At 32.1% G+C, this 16,956-nt stretch overlaps 2 protein-coding genes across 5 annotated transcripts in view; one reads left to right on the plus strand and one right to left on the minus strand.

Annotated features, from left to right (window-relative positions):
• Positions 1-2,237: 2,237 nt before the first annotated feature.
• Positions 2,238-16,956, minus strand: part of LOC111425372 (uncharacterized) — a 110,850-nt gene continuing 96,131 nt past the window's right edge. For all 4 annotated transcript variants that reach the window (XM_023059379.2, XM_023059354.2, XM_023059363.2 and 1 more), the window contains 3 exons: positions 13,973-14,064; positions 13,580-13,775; positions 2,238-8,532 (listed from right to left, as the gene is read on the minus strand). In XM_023059379.2, the coding sequence (XP_022915147.2) occupies positions 8,180-8,532; positions 13,580-13,775; positions 13,973-14,064 (641 nt within the window). In that variant the 3' untranslated portion in view covers positions 2,238-8,179. The remainder of the gene's footprint in view (positions 8,533-13,579; positions 13,776-13,972; positions 14,065-16,956) is intronic.
• LOC111425397 (prostatic glandular kallikrein-6-like) lies at positions 12,285-13,529 on the plus strand. The gene is made up of 3 exons (XM_071197316.1): positions 12,285-12,685; positions 12,739-13,103; positions 13,164-13,529. Exons 1-3 carry the CDS (start codon positions 12,418-12,420, stop codon positions 13,311-13,313), a joined length of 783 nt encoding a protein of 260 aa, XP_071053417.1. The 5' UTR covers positions 12,285-12,417; the 3' UTR covers positions 13,314-13,529.

Raw genomic sequence — 16,956 nt, forward strand, 5'->3', positions numbered from 1 at the left:
GCCAAGTAAGTTGGCTTTTCGGTTGAGTGGTAGTTGCAGTTTGCTGTCCCTAACTCTCTTCCTGTAGTACCAGCCTAGAGTATTCTTCTTCTTTTATGTTATGTGTCGGCAAGCAGTAAACTGCACCAACACTCAACATTTGTTTTGCTGACTTAATCCCGATTACTGTTAATTGAATGTCATTTCTTTGCCGATGGCATTCTTCGATTCTTTTAAAACGAGCGCACTACCACTATTGCCTTGATTGTACTGTCGATAATTATTTTATGTATAGTACCAGTTTTCCTTGCTTCCAATTTGTCATGTCTTGCACTGATTCGATCTAATATAAGTCATCATTATGCTTTGCATTATCTGTATCATTGATGGTTCGGACGTCGATGGCTCAGGTGCTGACTTTGGTCGTTTTTCTTGTATGCTCTAGGCATAAGATATCCCAGGCTTTACTATATTAGTGACAGTTTGTGGTGCTTTAGCAGCAACTTTGTTGATTTTCGCGTTGTACCTTCTTTTCAGCAGCTTCATTGCTATTGTGCATCCTCTGTAGTTAGCCGGGTACTTTTTTTACAGTTAACGCACTTGGCAGGTGTATCTTTGTTCCTGCGCATTTCACCCAGGCTGGTGCTATTGTAGAATCTTATCATGTCGCCATGCCTTTGGCATCTTTTACATTGTGGAATATTTTTATTATTCCTTACCGCTTCTATCTTCACTTTCACACCTTCATGTGATTAATATATTGAATATCGTAGATTTTGTTGATATTTCTGATCTATCAAAAGTCAACATACACAATGGCATGCTAATATGCTTCACTGTATCGTTGGAGGTACATAGTATTCTTAAGTTACTAATTTCTTTTTTTTAGTTTGTTATGAATGTCTTCCGCAGGTTTGAGGGATGCAAATTTCTGGGCATTGCCATTATGCCTACCATTATGTTTTTGGGTTGTACAATACTAGACTTATTTATTAAAGCTGTAGAATGCATTGCATTCGTCATAAATGTTGTCAATATTATCTGGTTGGCAAAAACATAATTTTGATAACAAAAATAAATAACTTGACTTTATGTTTAAATAATTTTCAACTTCTTATAATTCCACTGTGAATAATCTCAACTAATCAATGCAAGTATTTATTTTGGCGCCGGTGTCAATTTGACTGCCTCTTAGTACAACATTTTTAGCATTTATGGTTTTGTGTAGCTTTCGGATTTTAAAATTTTGTAAGTATATCTATGGCAAATAAAAATGCCGGAATGTAGAGTTACTTCATTCTTAAGTAATCTGTTCCTTTCGAGCATTTTCTTACAATCAATCATCATTAAGGTACCATTTTCATAGTATAAATATTTTAAATTTTGAACTAAGAAAAAATTGATTTCAAATTTAGTTTTGACAAAATATAGATACATGGGCAATAGGCTGAAATGGATATTGCGATATCTAGCATCAATAGTGAAATTTTTATGATAAATAAATTCCAGGTTTAGCCATATCTTGTAACAATGCAATCGGGTGAGTTAATTTTCACTCCTCACCCTTCGAATTAGGTAAAATTAGGTAAAATTGTAAATAACTTAGGTTCACTTGTATTGGTATGTATATTATTATTTACACTGAAAAAATGTGCATTTTCAATGGTGTCTTTTATTCGAGATTTTTGTGGACTTTGGATTTATTTGTGATCCTGAGACCAAATATGTACCGAGATTATTAGTAAAACACTCGAACAACACTTCAATCATATAAATGGGAGAACCCCAACGTTTCATTTTTTAAAGTGCATGCATAACATGTTTGGGATGAGGCATAGGATGAGGTCATTTTGCAACCTTTACCAGAGATCATACAACATGCTATTTTGACTAAAATTGTAGTGGAACAAAGTTGGTCTATTTGTTTCGTGATTTTTTGCACCTTCGTTTAAGATTTTCTATTGTAAATACAAACTTAATTGGACTACAGCATCTAATTGAAGAGTGAATAAAAACGGTGTTAATATATTAAATAAAAGATAGCTATGCATGCAATATACTTGACAGCAAAAATTTATTATTATAAACTTGGTTGTAATACACGTAGTATAATAATATAAACGTTAATCTTACAAATCGAAACGGCGTCATTGCCGGTCTTATAAATTTACAAACTTCAAAATTCCAAGTTGTGCACGAGTGGATGTCGCATCTATGAACGCGAAAAACATGCTCACATATCGAAATAAACACAAATAGTGGTTTATTTTATTTATTTAGTAGTTAGTATGTAATTTACTAATGAAAAACGTTAGAATAGGTAACGATTATGTTGGTATAAGTCGGCAAATATAATATTATGTAATCGTATTTTAGGTATCTTATGTAGTAACTACGGAAGATAGATTTCATGTTTTACAGCTTCCAATTCCATTATGTCGTTATTAAAAATAAAAATAAATTGGGGAGACGATCAATACAATGCGGAAACACGGTTATCATTTGTAAAAAACAATAGAAACATCAAACTATTTTTTTTCTCTAAGTATTTTACCCGGTTGTCCGAACATTTTAATTGAAAATAAAGAAAATGTACCACTTGTTATTTTTTTATGTTTTATACCATTATTTTTATATTAATTTTTTTTCTGGAAACATTTTTCTATAAACATTTTTTATCATGAATGCTCAACAATTACAAATTCATTAAATTGTCGATAAGGGGCACATTTCCTTTGTATACTTACTATAATAATGAACAACATCTATGAGAAATTTTTAAAAAGTTATATAAAATCAGAAATTCTATGTACATTCAAACAAAGTCGTTTTATTACAATCATATAATCATATTAATTGTATGGGGATCATTCGTGTTAATGTAAAGCGTTGATTTATTTAATGTTCACTGACGAGTACTTTATATTAAAACGAAATGATTTTTATATATTTTTTGTAATAACGAATGTTGGCACGTAATTTGCAAGAAACAATACGTGTAGACGACATCAAAAATGGAAGATAGCATAGATTAAAACACCGATTTTTTTTATAAATATATACCACAAAGTCTAAACGGTGTTAATAATTATTATAATAACATTTATGTTATATTTTTTTTTCTTATGATAAAAATGGATATGGTAAGTCATTCGCAAAACAATCACGAATCCACTTCAAACCGTGTTAAAAATCTATGCTTTTGAATACTTGTTTTACCAACCATTACAAACATTTCAATTATTTTACAAGCCTATTACAAGGCACAAATAAAATTGGTCAAATAAGCCTACCGCTTTAATATATCTCCTTTTTTTTAATTATTTTATCTCATTTTTTGATATTAATCATCAATTAATTAATTTTTTCAGCGTTGGTTCTTTCTTAACATTATTAGAATAATCCTGTACATTTACACAATTTGATATACATTAAATAGAATAAATCTCATTTATGTTTTGTTGTGGACCCAATTGTAGAGACTAAATCTATAGTTTTTTTTATTGATCTACTTAAATCTACAGATATACATAACTTTCTTATTGCATTCCGACATTCATTTTCTTTATAATTTACCATTTTACTCAATCAGTCAAACGAAACATAAAGTAAAACAAAAAGTACACAATATGTATATACGTACTAAAGTATATGTTTTTACTAAAACTACTCGATTGGTGTTGATTTTTTATTCCTCAGATCATCACTGAGATTTTCAAATTGCGAAAATAAATTAGAGATAGTAACAAAAAAATAACTATATCGATATTTTAGTTTAACAAGGTTTTAAAAGTTCTAACTCAAAAATTGAGAAATGTTTTCAGGTATTTCAAGGTATTCAATTGTTGTCTGAAAAGAAGATGCATTCCTGGTTTACTGAGGGGAATCACCTACCTTTTTTATACCGCATTAATGGAAGGGGATTCCCAGATTTCACTACCTTAGTAAGTAAGAACCAACAGCAATTGTTTACTTCATAACAAAAAAACTCGAGAATTCGCCGGTTATTTGTATTCCGAAAGCTAAAATAAAAGATGTTTGATTTACACCGTAAATCCGCAAGTTATGTATGTATGTGTAAATTAATAAACCCAAAATGAGGAACAATTATTGAAATGGTGTTGCGAAGTGAATGATGATATCAGTCAAATTGAAAGGGATTGTGATGAGGAAGTTACTATAAACAATGAACATGATTCGTTCGAAGATAGAAGGTAATAAATGAATCGTTTATTTCTGAAAGGACGTTGTAGCGTGTATACAGAAACTGCAGGGGTCAGGAGGTAGAAGGAAAAGTTATCGGGCAACCCTGCAAGTAAATCATATCTGAATAACGAATGTCTGTTTTGAATAAGTTCTACCTTTTTCAAACTAAAGATAAGCAGGACTTATATCAACCGGTTCAAATTAAAACGAGTCCAGCACATAAAGCCGTAAAAAATGGGAAAGGAGATGAGCGAGAATTTTCATATCGTCCCTTTGTAACTATTGGAGCAAAGAAAGATAAAATCTGTCAAAATGCTTTCTTTAATCTTCATACTGTTACACACTTTCTTCTGAAACTTAGGTGACAGCAAATTGATACATCTTTGAAATGTAAAGAATTACATTTAAAGATTAGGAGTTCAAATAGATGATGCCAAATGGTGGGCCCTTTCAGTTGCTGAGCTAATGGTTCACAAAAAACGAGGAAAAAGTTTTACACTGCTTTAAAAGAAGCTAATGAAGAATGTAAAACTCTGCTTCTACTATATATTTTTGTGCAAGATGTGTTTTATACACAGTTAATAATCAATGAATTCTGTATACATAATTTAAAGGAAGGCAGTCTCATACTTCTATATTTACCATGAGGTCCTTGCTATATGACTTATTAGAGAAATACATAAAACCGTCCATTAACTACCTCAACATATTTAGTAATAATTGCTCAGGGCAAAACAAAAATCTTACAATAATAAGGCTGCCGATGGCTCTATCCATACTAGCACTGAGAGATTTGATTGTATTGAACATATGTTTCCACTAAGAGAGCGTTCATGCATAATAAGAAGTTCAAGAAATGCAGCTGCAACATTATCTATAATATTTGATATCTTTATAAAGAACGTTTAAAAATACTTTTCCATAAGTGCTAATGCATAGATGTAGTTCTAGTTGGCTTTAGAAGACACTATAAATTTAAATATTAGACACTTACATCTACCAACATAGAAACGGATTATAACCTTGTCTGTACAAAATCTTATCAGAACGACCCCGAGCATTCAAAAAGCCATCCAAATTCATTGGAAAATATAATCTAGAATCAATGAGATCCGAACGTACAAAGCATCTATAGAAAATGAGAATGAAAACTAAATTCATCAACACCAAAGCTGAATAGGAATCCAACGTGGAGGTAATCTAGCAGAGTTTAACATCAACGAAACCAAAAACACACAACTTTAGTAAGAGATGTATCAGCTGAAATCATAAATGCAATATAAAATATTAGGGGTCAGAGAAGAATTAATTGAACACATTATGTGGCACCTGATAAAGCGCCCATTTTTGTGTAACATGATAATAGAAAAAATAATCAAAGAAGTGATGATTTTAAACCTATGATATAAAATAGGCCATACTCAGAGGATGATCTGCAAAACATTAACACAGGATCTATTAAGCGATGTAAATTATGAACATGGCTATCTCTACTTCAAAAACTAAATGCGTAATTTTAATAAAGGAGTCAACAAGATATAACTTCATTGAACAAGTTATGGAATGCTCCTACTTGGTTGTACATATCTCAAGTAATCATGGTTCCCGAAAGTATATGAGAAATGATGATCTATGTATTGAAATACGTGAAGGCACACACAAAACTAAGAGCACAAAGAGAGTTGCTTAAGAGTTGCAGAAATAAAGACAATCTCAGGAAAGACCAGAGACACCATTAAGAACTACGATATCAGAGATCAATGTGACGACATTGTAAGGACTAGGTTCTGGATATGGGGGGTTAAGGAAGACAGCGCTAAGAATTTTGGCACAACCAAGTCCTTAGAATGCCAGATAACAGATACGATATAAAATGGGTCAAAAGAAAATCTGCATACTCATAACCGGCAAAACATCTACACAGGGTTTATTAAGCGATGACCATTGCTATCTCTACTTCAAAAACTAAATGCATGGTTTTAGTAATGGAGCCAACAATATATAAGCTCATCGAACAAGTAATGGAGTTTACCTACTTGGTTGTACTCACAGTTTCCCAAAGTACATAAGAAATGATGATCTATATATTGAAATACGCGAAGGCACACACAAAACTAAGAGCATATTAAGAGTTGCAGAAATGAAGACAATCTTAGGTAAGTCCAGAGACACAGTTAAGAACTCCGATATCAGAGATGCGTGTGAGATGAAGAAGACAGCGCTAGGAATTTTGGCACAACCAAGTCCGTAGAATGCCAGATAACAGACTGCCGAAAATTGTGCTTCAAATAATTCGTCCGGAAGCAGACTACCAAAGACATGAAGAAATAGTTGGCAATCAACTTCTCAGGAGATATTTTATAGACAGACCTTATCAGGAACAACAACCTCAATAGTTTAGAGAGAGAGAGAGAGAGAGGAACATGAAGAAGAAGATATAAATCCGTAATATTGTTATTATCAATGCAGCATCGATAATCTACAGACAAGAGAAGTGGTGAATCAGATATGGTAGCTTACTACGTACCTCAACGAACGATACTGCAAATACTCGTGTACTAGACCTGATACCTGTATACCTATAAAAACAATAAAGAAATTGAAAGATCAGAATTCACGAAAGGGCTTACATTTCAATAGTTACCTTATTGAGAAAGACGCTTTAAAACCAGCAATTTACTTACATACACCGCCTACAAAATAGAAAAATTTGATTTTCATTGTTTTTAAAGTTGCCATTTGGGAGACGTGTGATTAGTAAATGTTACCAAAATTATACGTCAGGGTTAAAATTAGCATTTTGAAATTTGTGAATGTTATGTAGAGACACCTGTATAATAATATTAATAGAAATCTGCATAAAAGAAAATCTCTTTAGACCTTGTAAAACTAGAAACCGATCTGTCTATTGAAGCTAACTTTTCTTTCTAATCGATTATACCATGAATACAACACTCGATTAACTTAAGATTTATAAATCAGTACATTTTTAATTATTCCACTTGGGTTTATAAACTAATTCTAATTAGTAAAATATTGTTTTTTGTAAATGTACCTAGTTTAGGGGAAAATCTCATATCTTGGAACTCGTATATTTTAGGACAAAAGAAAATGTTTCCTTATCTTTTATAACCACATAAAACGAAAACGACTGTTCTAAATTATATGCGTCCCAAGGTACAACACTTTTTTATTCTTTTATTTTAATTATAAGCTTTTATACACCTAAAATATTCATATCTTTAAAGCAACCGTTTCCATTTCTTAATTGAAAATTTCAGCGCATACAAAAATTTGATTATTTGAAAGAAAAATATTAGTAAATTCAAAAACTGTTAAAATAAGAATATCGACTATTAAAAACCTTATATTTTCATTTATATAAAAATTGTTAAACGGTTAGAATATATAAAAAATAACACACGTCTTAAAATCTATTTTATAAATGTAACATGGTAACGAACAACATTACCAAAAATCATATAATATGTATATATTTTTTTTAGTAAGTAAGGATTCTATCACACTTTTTTTTCATATACAAAAAATGCGTAATTAAACCGTAAAAATCTTAAGTACAAACTAATCTTAATAAATTAAATTAAATAATAGTAATAAATTTAAAACTTTTCATCACAATATGTTGTACGAATTGCAAACCTCGATTATTCATAATAAATCAAACGAAAAGCTTCGCTTGTTGTGTTCAGGACGGAAAAGCTTTGATAAAAAATGTTTCAAGTTTTGAAAATGTATAGGAAGAGGATGTGGGGCCATCTCTCGAGAAAGATTATAAGCGTACATGTTAACTACGTCGCTACTAGATGGACCCCTTAAGAATTTCCGGCGATTTAACTTTGATTAAATTACGAAGCTTTCCGCGGAATAATCGAAGTTTTCTTCTGATAATTATAATTTCAAATGACTAGCTTAGGTTTTTTTATGTATAAAATAATCACCATGGAATAAAATGCAAAAAACGTAAAAAATAAATTCATAGAACGTGTAAATTTTCGCAAGACTTTGATTTACTATCTCTTGCCCAAACACGTCCCAGCAAACTCTTGACTTTGAGACTAGCTGATGTCCTCGACCCTCTATATTTCTTCGGTGAATTTTGTGCACTTCCAGATGGTGTCCCAGTGGCCGATGCGGGCGATTTGTTCCGATTTATGTTCCTTTTCGAACAGCTTCTCTTCCGGAACAAATCTCTCGTCTTCTCCGGATTCTCTAGTTTTAGTCTTATCTGGGTAAGGATGCCCACCAAGAGCTCATTCACGTTATGGTTTATCCCTGTTGACGTTTCAATGTATTTACAATCGAATGATGTCGCCATTGCTTTTCCCTCTGAAATCAAAACATTTTCATTCTTATTATTACTATATTTAGAATGCATTTTTAATTTTAATGGATGGAGATGGTAGAAAATCCATCCAGACTAGGGTTGTTAATAAAGGGGTCAATGCCTTTGTTGGCAATGTTCCAAAAGGTTCCCCCACTTTTAGTAGCCGAGCAACTCCGACAGTTCGAATCATCCCCAGGAAGTAGCCCCTTTGAATGATCGTCAGAGGACCCGTTTTGAATTCCGGGCATCGTCGGCATTGCAGGGATCCCAGCAAGGAGGGGAGTTGGGGTAGAAATGCGTAGAACGTGGATGCTAATCTTACGAATTCAATCGCTTGGAAGTTGTAGTATGGAACCGGAACAATATTCGAAATTAAAAAGTCCAAGAAGATGTTTACGACAATTGCAAATTTAAACAATTATTCAAAGCAAACAAATCAAGTTATTCAAAACTTAATTAAATTTTATTTAATTATCTTGTTTACATAACATGTATAATACTACTTTCTATGTTATTAAGAAAAAATCACCCAACCCAACTCAATTATTTTAAACCACAGCTGGGTATCATTTACATAAGCTAGCAAAAACCCCACAACACAATATATTTACACCTAAGTAGATGAAATCAAAAAGTAGTGAATCTAACGAGTTTATAATTTAACGGTGTAAAATCTGTTCTGCAAGTATGAGAAGATCAAACGGAGATGAATTTTGATTGTCAAATAGAACAGCACAAATTGGTTATAATATTGGGAAAAAATAACTGAAAATCTTTAAGCTACAAGCTTTGATAGCGCGATTAAATGAAGTCACCTGGCGAAAAGTTTTTGCCCTGTGTAGGAAAATATCTCTTACGTTAAAGCTTCCACACAATTTGCTGTATCGTATGAAAAGCTTCGAAGTGACATCACTTTTTAGAAGAGTGTCGATAAAAGTAACCAAAAAATCTGATTTATACCTGAGAGAGTCTGCCAAAGTATGTACTAGAACATGTATACCTTTGAAAAAGCATAGGGCTATCGATCCCAGATATATTACAGCATCAATAACCGACGTTTCACCCCTTTTGAGATATTGGAAGTGAAAACATTGAATTTTGTAAACATTGGAAGCGACTATCCCTTAGTACTCTGTAAAATAAGTATGAAATCTTAATAAAACGGACGGTCAACCCTGAATATAGTGAAAAATTCAATGTAGAACACTAGACGGAAGTATGAAAAACTTATACGCAACAAGATTAAAGGATAAAATCAACATTGCAGAAGATAATACTCCAGAAAAAGCATGGGCAAAAAATAAATAATATCTTACAAAGATAGAGCCAAGAATAGGACTGTAAGGGTAGCATGTGGATTTAGAGATGTTGTGAGATTCGCTAGGGGATGAAGAAGAAAATAAACACATCCAAACAGCGGAAGAGACCAGGCTGATCAAGGTAACAAGTGACTAAAGGCCAGCTGGAAAGATATCTTGGGAGACTATTAAAGAGATATTAGGAAAGTTGTATTGAAACACCATGACTGATGCGTGAAAAAAGACAGGTTACGAGCAAAATAAAAGAAGAAGAAGGTTAGACCAATGATCATGTATGGCGCGGGAGCTTGGACGCCTTGCTTAGCCTATCATCTCTGCATTTGCTTGTTGAGAAAAAGACTATGATCGTTATCTATAAATTTAGAAAGTATATCTAAAGGTCATCTTCTAATCTGTCCAATCTCGGCTCAGTGCTGTTACTTACATTATTTTCTTTGACAACCCAGCTGTTTTCTAGTTCTACTGCAGTTAAATTGCTTTGTTTCTAGTTGATGGTTGCAAAACAACATTAAATTCATTGAGTTTTAATAATGAGTTAATCTAATCTGAATACATGGGTTGCAATTTATATCGTCCATGGATCTGATTTGATTTCACCGGGCAAGATCTAAGCAATTTATTTCCTCATCACTTAAATCCTATTCCTCCTCCTCATCAGGTGTTATTTGTGGAGAAGTTTTGCCAAAAAAAAGCATGAAGCCATCAAACCTACTTCGACTAACAAACCTCTATAAATAGCAAACATCCAGATAAAAACGAGACTCCCGTAGAATTCTTTGTAAGACAACTGAACTTCCGTCACAAGCAGCAAGACACTTTTGTATTGACAACCACTACTAATCAAAAAGTGTTATTAGTAAGTTATAAAGTTGCTTATCGCGTTGCCAAAACCAGTAATACGCACACAATTGCTGAAAACCTTATTTTGCCAGCAACTGTTGAAATAGCACATATAATGTTTGGTGAAAAACAGGCTGCAATATTAAAGACAGTACTTCCGTCAAATACTAAGTACTATCCAAAGAAGAATTAGTAATATGGCAGTATTCAAACACAAGTTGTGGAAAATCTTAATAGCTGCACGTACTTCATTTACAAATATGCGAATCCACAGATATAACTAACTCTGCCCAATTTGTTACGTTTGTAAGACATGATACAAATAATTGCATTAAAGAAGATATTTTATTTTGTTCCCCATTGGAGACCATTACCATAGGATAATGTTTATTCGTTACTTTTCTGAAACGTACAGTTTTACAAAGTACAAAAGCCATGACCAGCCACCAATCTGGTCTTATCGTCAGATTACAAGAAATAATGCCTAATGCCATATGAAGACATTGTTTTTTACATCGAGAAGCTCTTGCGTCAAAAACTCTACCACCTGAAATGGATTGTGTTATAAAAACTTCGTCGTTAATGTTGTAAATACCCTTAAGGGTTAATTTTTCGAAAAATCTGCCCATATGAATCCCATATGAAAATCAATTTTCTGATCTCCTTTAGCTGACATATTCGAATAATTAAATATTTTGAACAATAATTTGCAAGGTCGCGACGTTAATTTAATTACACCCACAGATAAAGTGAAGGAATTGATTTATGGTCGACTTCAATTGGCAAAAAGCACTTCGATTCATTCCGGTGCATTTAGGAAATTATGGAAGATGTATTCAAGTGTGGTGTTACGAATTTTGAACAAGTGTTTGCTGCTTTGCTCAATTTAAAACAACAGCTCTGTGGTTATTTTCCTGAAGAATTTAAAAATAATTACGACAATTACAGATGGATACTAAATCCGTTTTTAGAAAAATCCGTTCAACATGTTGAAATACCAATAAAATCGTACTGGTCTTGAAAACGATATATTTATGTGTGTCTCAAATACTAAGCGTAGCTTAGAAAGACTAGTTTTAGAAAAATAGGCGCATGGGTCTCATTAACATTAAATTTTAATGTATACATTAATGATTAAAATATTCTACTTTATTTTCCTCTTCTATTTTTACGAAGATAAAATTTTGTTTTATGTTTCATCTGATAAGTCGACAGTAAAATAAAAAGATATGATTTAACTAAGTCTTTTTGTTTTATGTTTGGAAATGCACGGCGACCCTCCTGGAGGTCGCGACCCACACTTTAGGACACTGGTTAAGATCATAGCGATGCAGTGTTAAATTTAATATGTTACTTATCGGAATATGATAGATTTCATTAGTCGCGGTACAAAGGTTGGATTTTGCAGATTACTGATAGTGTGATGAATCTATATTTCATGGTAAATACCTACAAAATTCATTATTATGTGCTTCACATTATGTAATTACTATCTTGAATATAAAGACCAATCTGAATAAATTTAAACCTTAATTTTTTTAAAACACAACTTTCCTCTTTATTTTTTGTATAGTACTTGGTGATTCATTAAATGAAATTGATTCACACTGAACAATGTAACTTGTAAATTATACTTTGCCTTTTTTTCGTTTCATTCCAATCCATTTATACGTTTGATTCGCTACTATAATCGTATAGATTTCATTTGCGGGTATAAACGGTTCAGAAATGCTTTTGTGGGTAATAACGCCATTTTTGTTGTGTTTATTATTTAGTTTAAAGCCAAGTTTGGGATCGAACAATACCATTAAACCGAGAATACATAACGGTTTTAGTGTTTCACCTAATGGCGTTCCATTTCAAACATTGATACTAAGCGTGAATACCCGAAGCGATTTAATACAATGTGGCGGGGTAATTTATGGAAAAAGAACTGTTTTATCGGCGGCGCATTGTTTTCGAAATGTTTCAATTGATGAAATTTCTGTGTTCGCAGGTACGTTTGGAAATTAATAATTTTGTGTTATTAATCGTTAATGTAATTTGTAGGTATTAATAATATAAACGAAGTAAAATTAATTAATTCATTTAACGTTAAAAAAATAAAAATACATCCTAACTACACTAAACCTGGTTCCTACAGCAACGACCTAGCAATTGTTTGTTTAGAAAAACCGTTAACCTTTTCTGATACAGTAAAATCGATTGGGTTGGTGAACAAAGAACCAGTAGCTGAAAGTAGAGCTTCAATGTATGGCTGGGGTAAATCGAAAAATAAAAGAGGCACACTTGGTATTGAATTGTTACAAGCAAACGTTACTCTACGATCAACTGAATTCTGTAAGAGGATTTACAACATGGATCCCAGCGAAATCTGTACATTTGATCCTATCATGAAAACTAACGCTTGTAAGGTAGAGGAGAATAGAAAATAAATCGATAACAAAACTTTTCAATATAATACGTTCTTTTAGGGCGATTCTGGTTCCCCTCTTGTACAAAATGGAAAGTTGATCGGTATTGGGTCGTTCTCAAACAGCCAATACTGCGAAGGAAAGTCTGTATCGTTTTTTATAAATATCATACAATTCAGAGATTTTATTAAAAATAATAAATGCGAATAGTTTCTTCTTTTTAAAGAGATTTTTGTAATAACTTATTGTAATCAATTTTAAAAATAATCTCATTGTGTAAGCACGCAAATTGAAACTTGGGTTCGCCAAGAATAAATGAAATCGATATTCGAGCTATTATATTGCCCGGATATTACAGGAAAGGGTCTTAGTGACCGCCCCCTCAGCAGGAATTCCTGGTAGAATTCTCGTCGGTGTTTGCAGATAATTTATTCGGTGGATATAATCGTTTAAAAATTAGAAAAAAATTTACTTACCATCTTCCGGAATAACCCTTGACCTGACTAAATCTGCTTTGTTCGCAACCAGAATAACGGCTTTTGTGCTTATTGCGTCCATTGTCCATAAGGTTTGTAAAATTCTTTCAGAACATTCTAAACTATCTCGATCTGTGATTGAATAAACCACACAATATGCATGTGGATCATTGTATTTTGATATTATGCTATCAGGCTGAAAATAAAAAAACACATTAGTTTATTAATATTGAATTTTCTTGACGGGAGAAATCAAAAAATCTAATATTCCAGTTGAATTTATGATCTGAGAAATGGAGGTTTATAGATCTGAAAATCTATTGAATGTAAGGATGTAGTAGAAATGAGATTGCGGATAGGAAAGTGGTCAGAAGTGCCCCAAAACCCACTTACCGACATGTCGGCGGTGGCATAATCGACGAACATCAATTCCGACTCTTGACCGGCCAGTAAAACGGATATTGAACGTTCACCGCTGTCGTCGTCTGAAACGAAAATGGAAAAAATTTAATCCTAAATTCTATCAAGAGGTTAGAAACTGCTTAAGTTACGTCTCAATTTTCACCTATTCATAATAACTCGCAATGTTTAAAAGAATACAGTAATTCCCGATATAACGGATTAATACGGGGCATGGAGTGTCCGTTATAGCCAAAACTCGAATGTAAGAGAATTGCTACATCTCAGGAACAGATGCACAGCTCCAAGGCCCGTTCGTGACGTCAGCGCTAAATAACAATTAAAACTAAAATTGCCGTCCTTGATTTATACATCGTATAGACAACTCGTGGAATACCCCGAGTTTATTTATGAACATGGAATAGAGCAAGTTGGGGAATAACCCGAGTGGGATTCTATCTATGAGCGCTAACATTTATATTTAAATATAGTGATGTATTAAATAGATAATGTTAATGGTATAACTTAAAAATATTTTGTCCGTTATATCAGAATCGACATTTTCCTATACTTATTGAAGAGTCCAGGATAAATCCTACACCTTACTCTTATTACATGCAATAAAAAATTGTTTTTTTTATGTTAGAATGGTGTTTGGAAAAAAAAATAGCCCTCGGTAAACACAAAATACAAGACTAATAAAAAATATCGATTATTAAGTAAACACTGCCCAACAAACTACTTTTTAAGTTATCTTAATTAAAGATTTGAAAACTTGATTTTAATCTCTGATAGTGTTATGAATAAGTGATTCTTTGCGAAAATGAATACGTTTGCAGAACTTTTTATACGTTAGCTGAACGTTAGCTAAATTAAAAAAGTTTTTTAATAAGAAAAGATTTCACTTCAACTTATCAAAATAAGAAAACTGCCAATGTGTTGAAAATCAAATTGAAATTTTTGAAGAGTTGTGAATCAATCTGGGTGTCTTAGTCGTCTGTGGACACAGAAACTAGCAATAGAATAAAATAACTCAGCGTTTCAGCAAACGAAATATTAGCAATGTGAGAAAAATATTAATGTATTAAACTTCTAAAACGCCAAACTTGGCACATCTATCTCAAAAAACCAAAAAGTTCGAACTTTCAACTTTTAATTTTGACCCTATTTGTCAACTTCATAAAAAATCCTTTAAAATGACTCCAAACTCGACATATTTAACTTTAATATTAATGGAAATACAATCACTTCCGGTTTGAAACGTCAATTTTGACATATGTATTTGTCATCTACATTAAAAAACCTTTAAAATGAGTCCAAAGATGACGCACTTATCTCAAAAAACAAAAAAGTTAGAATAAAAAACATTAAACCCCAAGTTAGCAACAATGAAGGTAGCAATTTATTTTTAAATATTAATACCAACCTTAATTTTTGAATTTCTTTTTTAATATTTTTTTGTGACAAATATTAAGACATTTTATAAAAATTAAGAATATATCAAAATGACATTGACATTTCAAACCGGAAGTTGCTTATATCTCGAGTAATATTACAATTAAACGTATCATGTTTGGACTCATTTTAAAGGATTCTTAAGATAAAAGATTTTTAACCGGAAGTTGACCATAACTTGAAGATAAATATGTCGTGTTTGTACTCATTTTAAAGGATTTTTAATGAAGATTACAAATATGTCAAAATTGAGGTTGACATTTTAAACCTGAAGGTAGTTATCATGTACAAGAAGTTTTATAACTGAAGTTAATCTAGTGTTAGTCACATTTCCGCACTTCCTTTTTATTTTTAACGGTTTTTTTGAGTCATTTCACATTGATTTCAAAAAAATCGTCGATTTTTAAACCACATGATGATTTTTGAACTTTTCCCAAGTTTCTTAATATTTCTTTTGTTAAAAAAGAGTGTGCTTAAATTATAACCTCTAAACTTCGTATAACACTTCGTCGTTAATTTCATTTTACAACTTGTTAAACTTTAATTTTGTAAATTAGTAACTAATAATCTGATTTCGACTTTCATGTCTGAACTTTTTTAACAAAACAAAAAGAAATATTAAAAAACTTTTTTGTAAAATGGATGAGAGATAAGAGTTAATCTATTTGTAGAGTTCCTGAAGATGGCCAAGGGCCGAAACTGGTTAGATTTAAATTCTATATAAAATAAAAACCAGTTTAAAAGTACAAAATCAAACTCTAGATTATTTTCTTTAAAAATTTTTACAAGAATCGTAAAAATCATTTTGTCTCTAGTTTTAGTGATTAAATTTATACCACTACTTACAGAAACATCCTGTATAATCGTAAAACGTAACAAGTGACCAAGCGGCTTCTGTGCTTGTGACAGGCACTAAACAATTTTTAATAGTTTGAGCCTGTCTATTCTGAGAAGTCTTATATTCTTAGAGAGATGAAAACGAAAATCCCGTTTTTCTCAACATTATTCATTTGTCGACTAAGCTAATGTTGAGTGATGCATAACGCGGCCCAATTAAGCTATGGAATGACCGCGCTGCAGAAGACTACTAACATGATCCTTAAAATGTAAATTAAAGCCCAACATCCAAATTACCAACTTCAATTGAAGCTTAGTTGGTCATCATTAATACATATATTTAAGGACTGTTTAACATCGTCCAATTCCTCCCTCAAAGATGATGATAGACGATTTTGAAACTTTTATTGCGTTGTATTTAAGGGGCCGAAAAATGCACCAAACTTTGAAACCGTTTTAGAAAAAAGATGATAATTTCAGTATACCATTAATCTGTAATGTTTTTATCATACAATTGGCTTTCCAGATTTTCATCCCCTTCTTATCTATACTTCTTTAACGATTTTAATTCGACTCTCGCCACTTTTACATCACCGGACAAGGACTCACGCCTTGCTAATGGGCTTCGCGTTGATGTCCTAGCATACATATTATATAAGTGTTTGGGCTGATTTGTATGCTCATAG

The sequence above is a fragment of the Onthophagus taurus genome, chromosome 7 (genome assembly GCF_036711975.1).
Source record: "Onthophagus taurus isolate NC chromosome 7, IU_Otau_3.0, whole genome shotgun sequence".
NCBI lineage: Eukaryota > Metazoa > Arthropoda > Insecta > Coleoptera > Scarabaeidae > Onthophagus > Onthophagus taurus.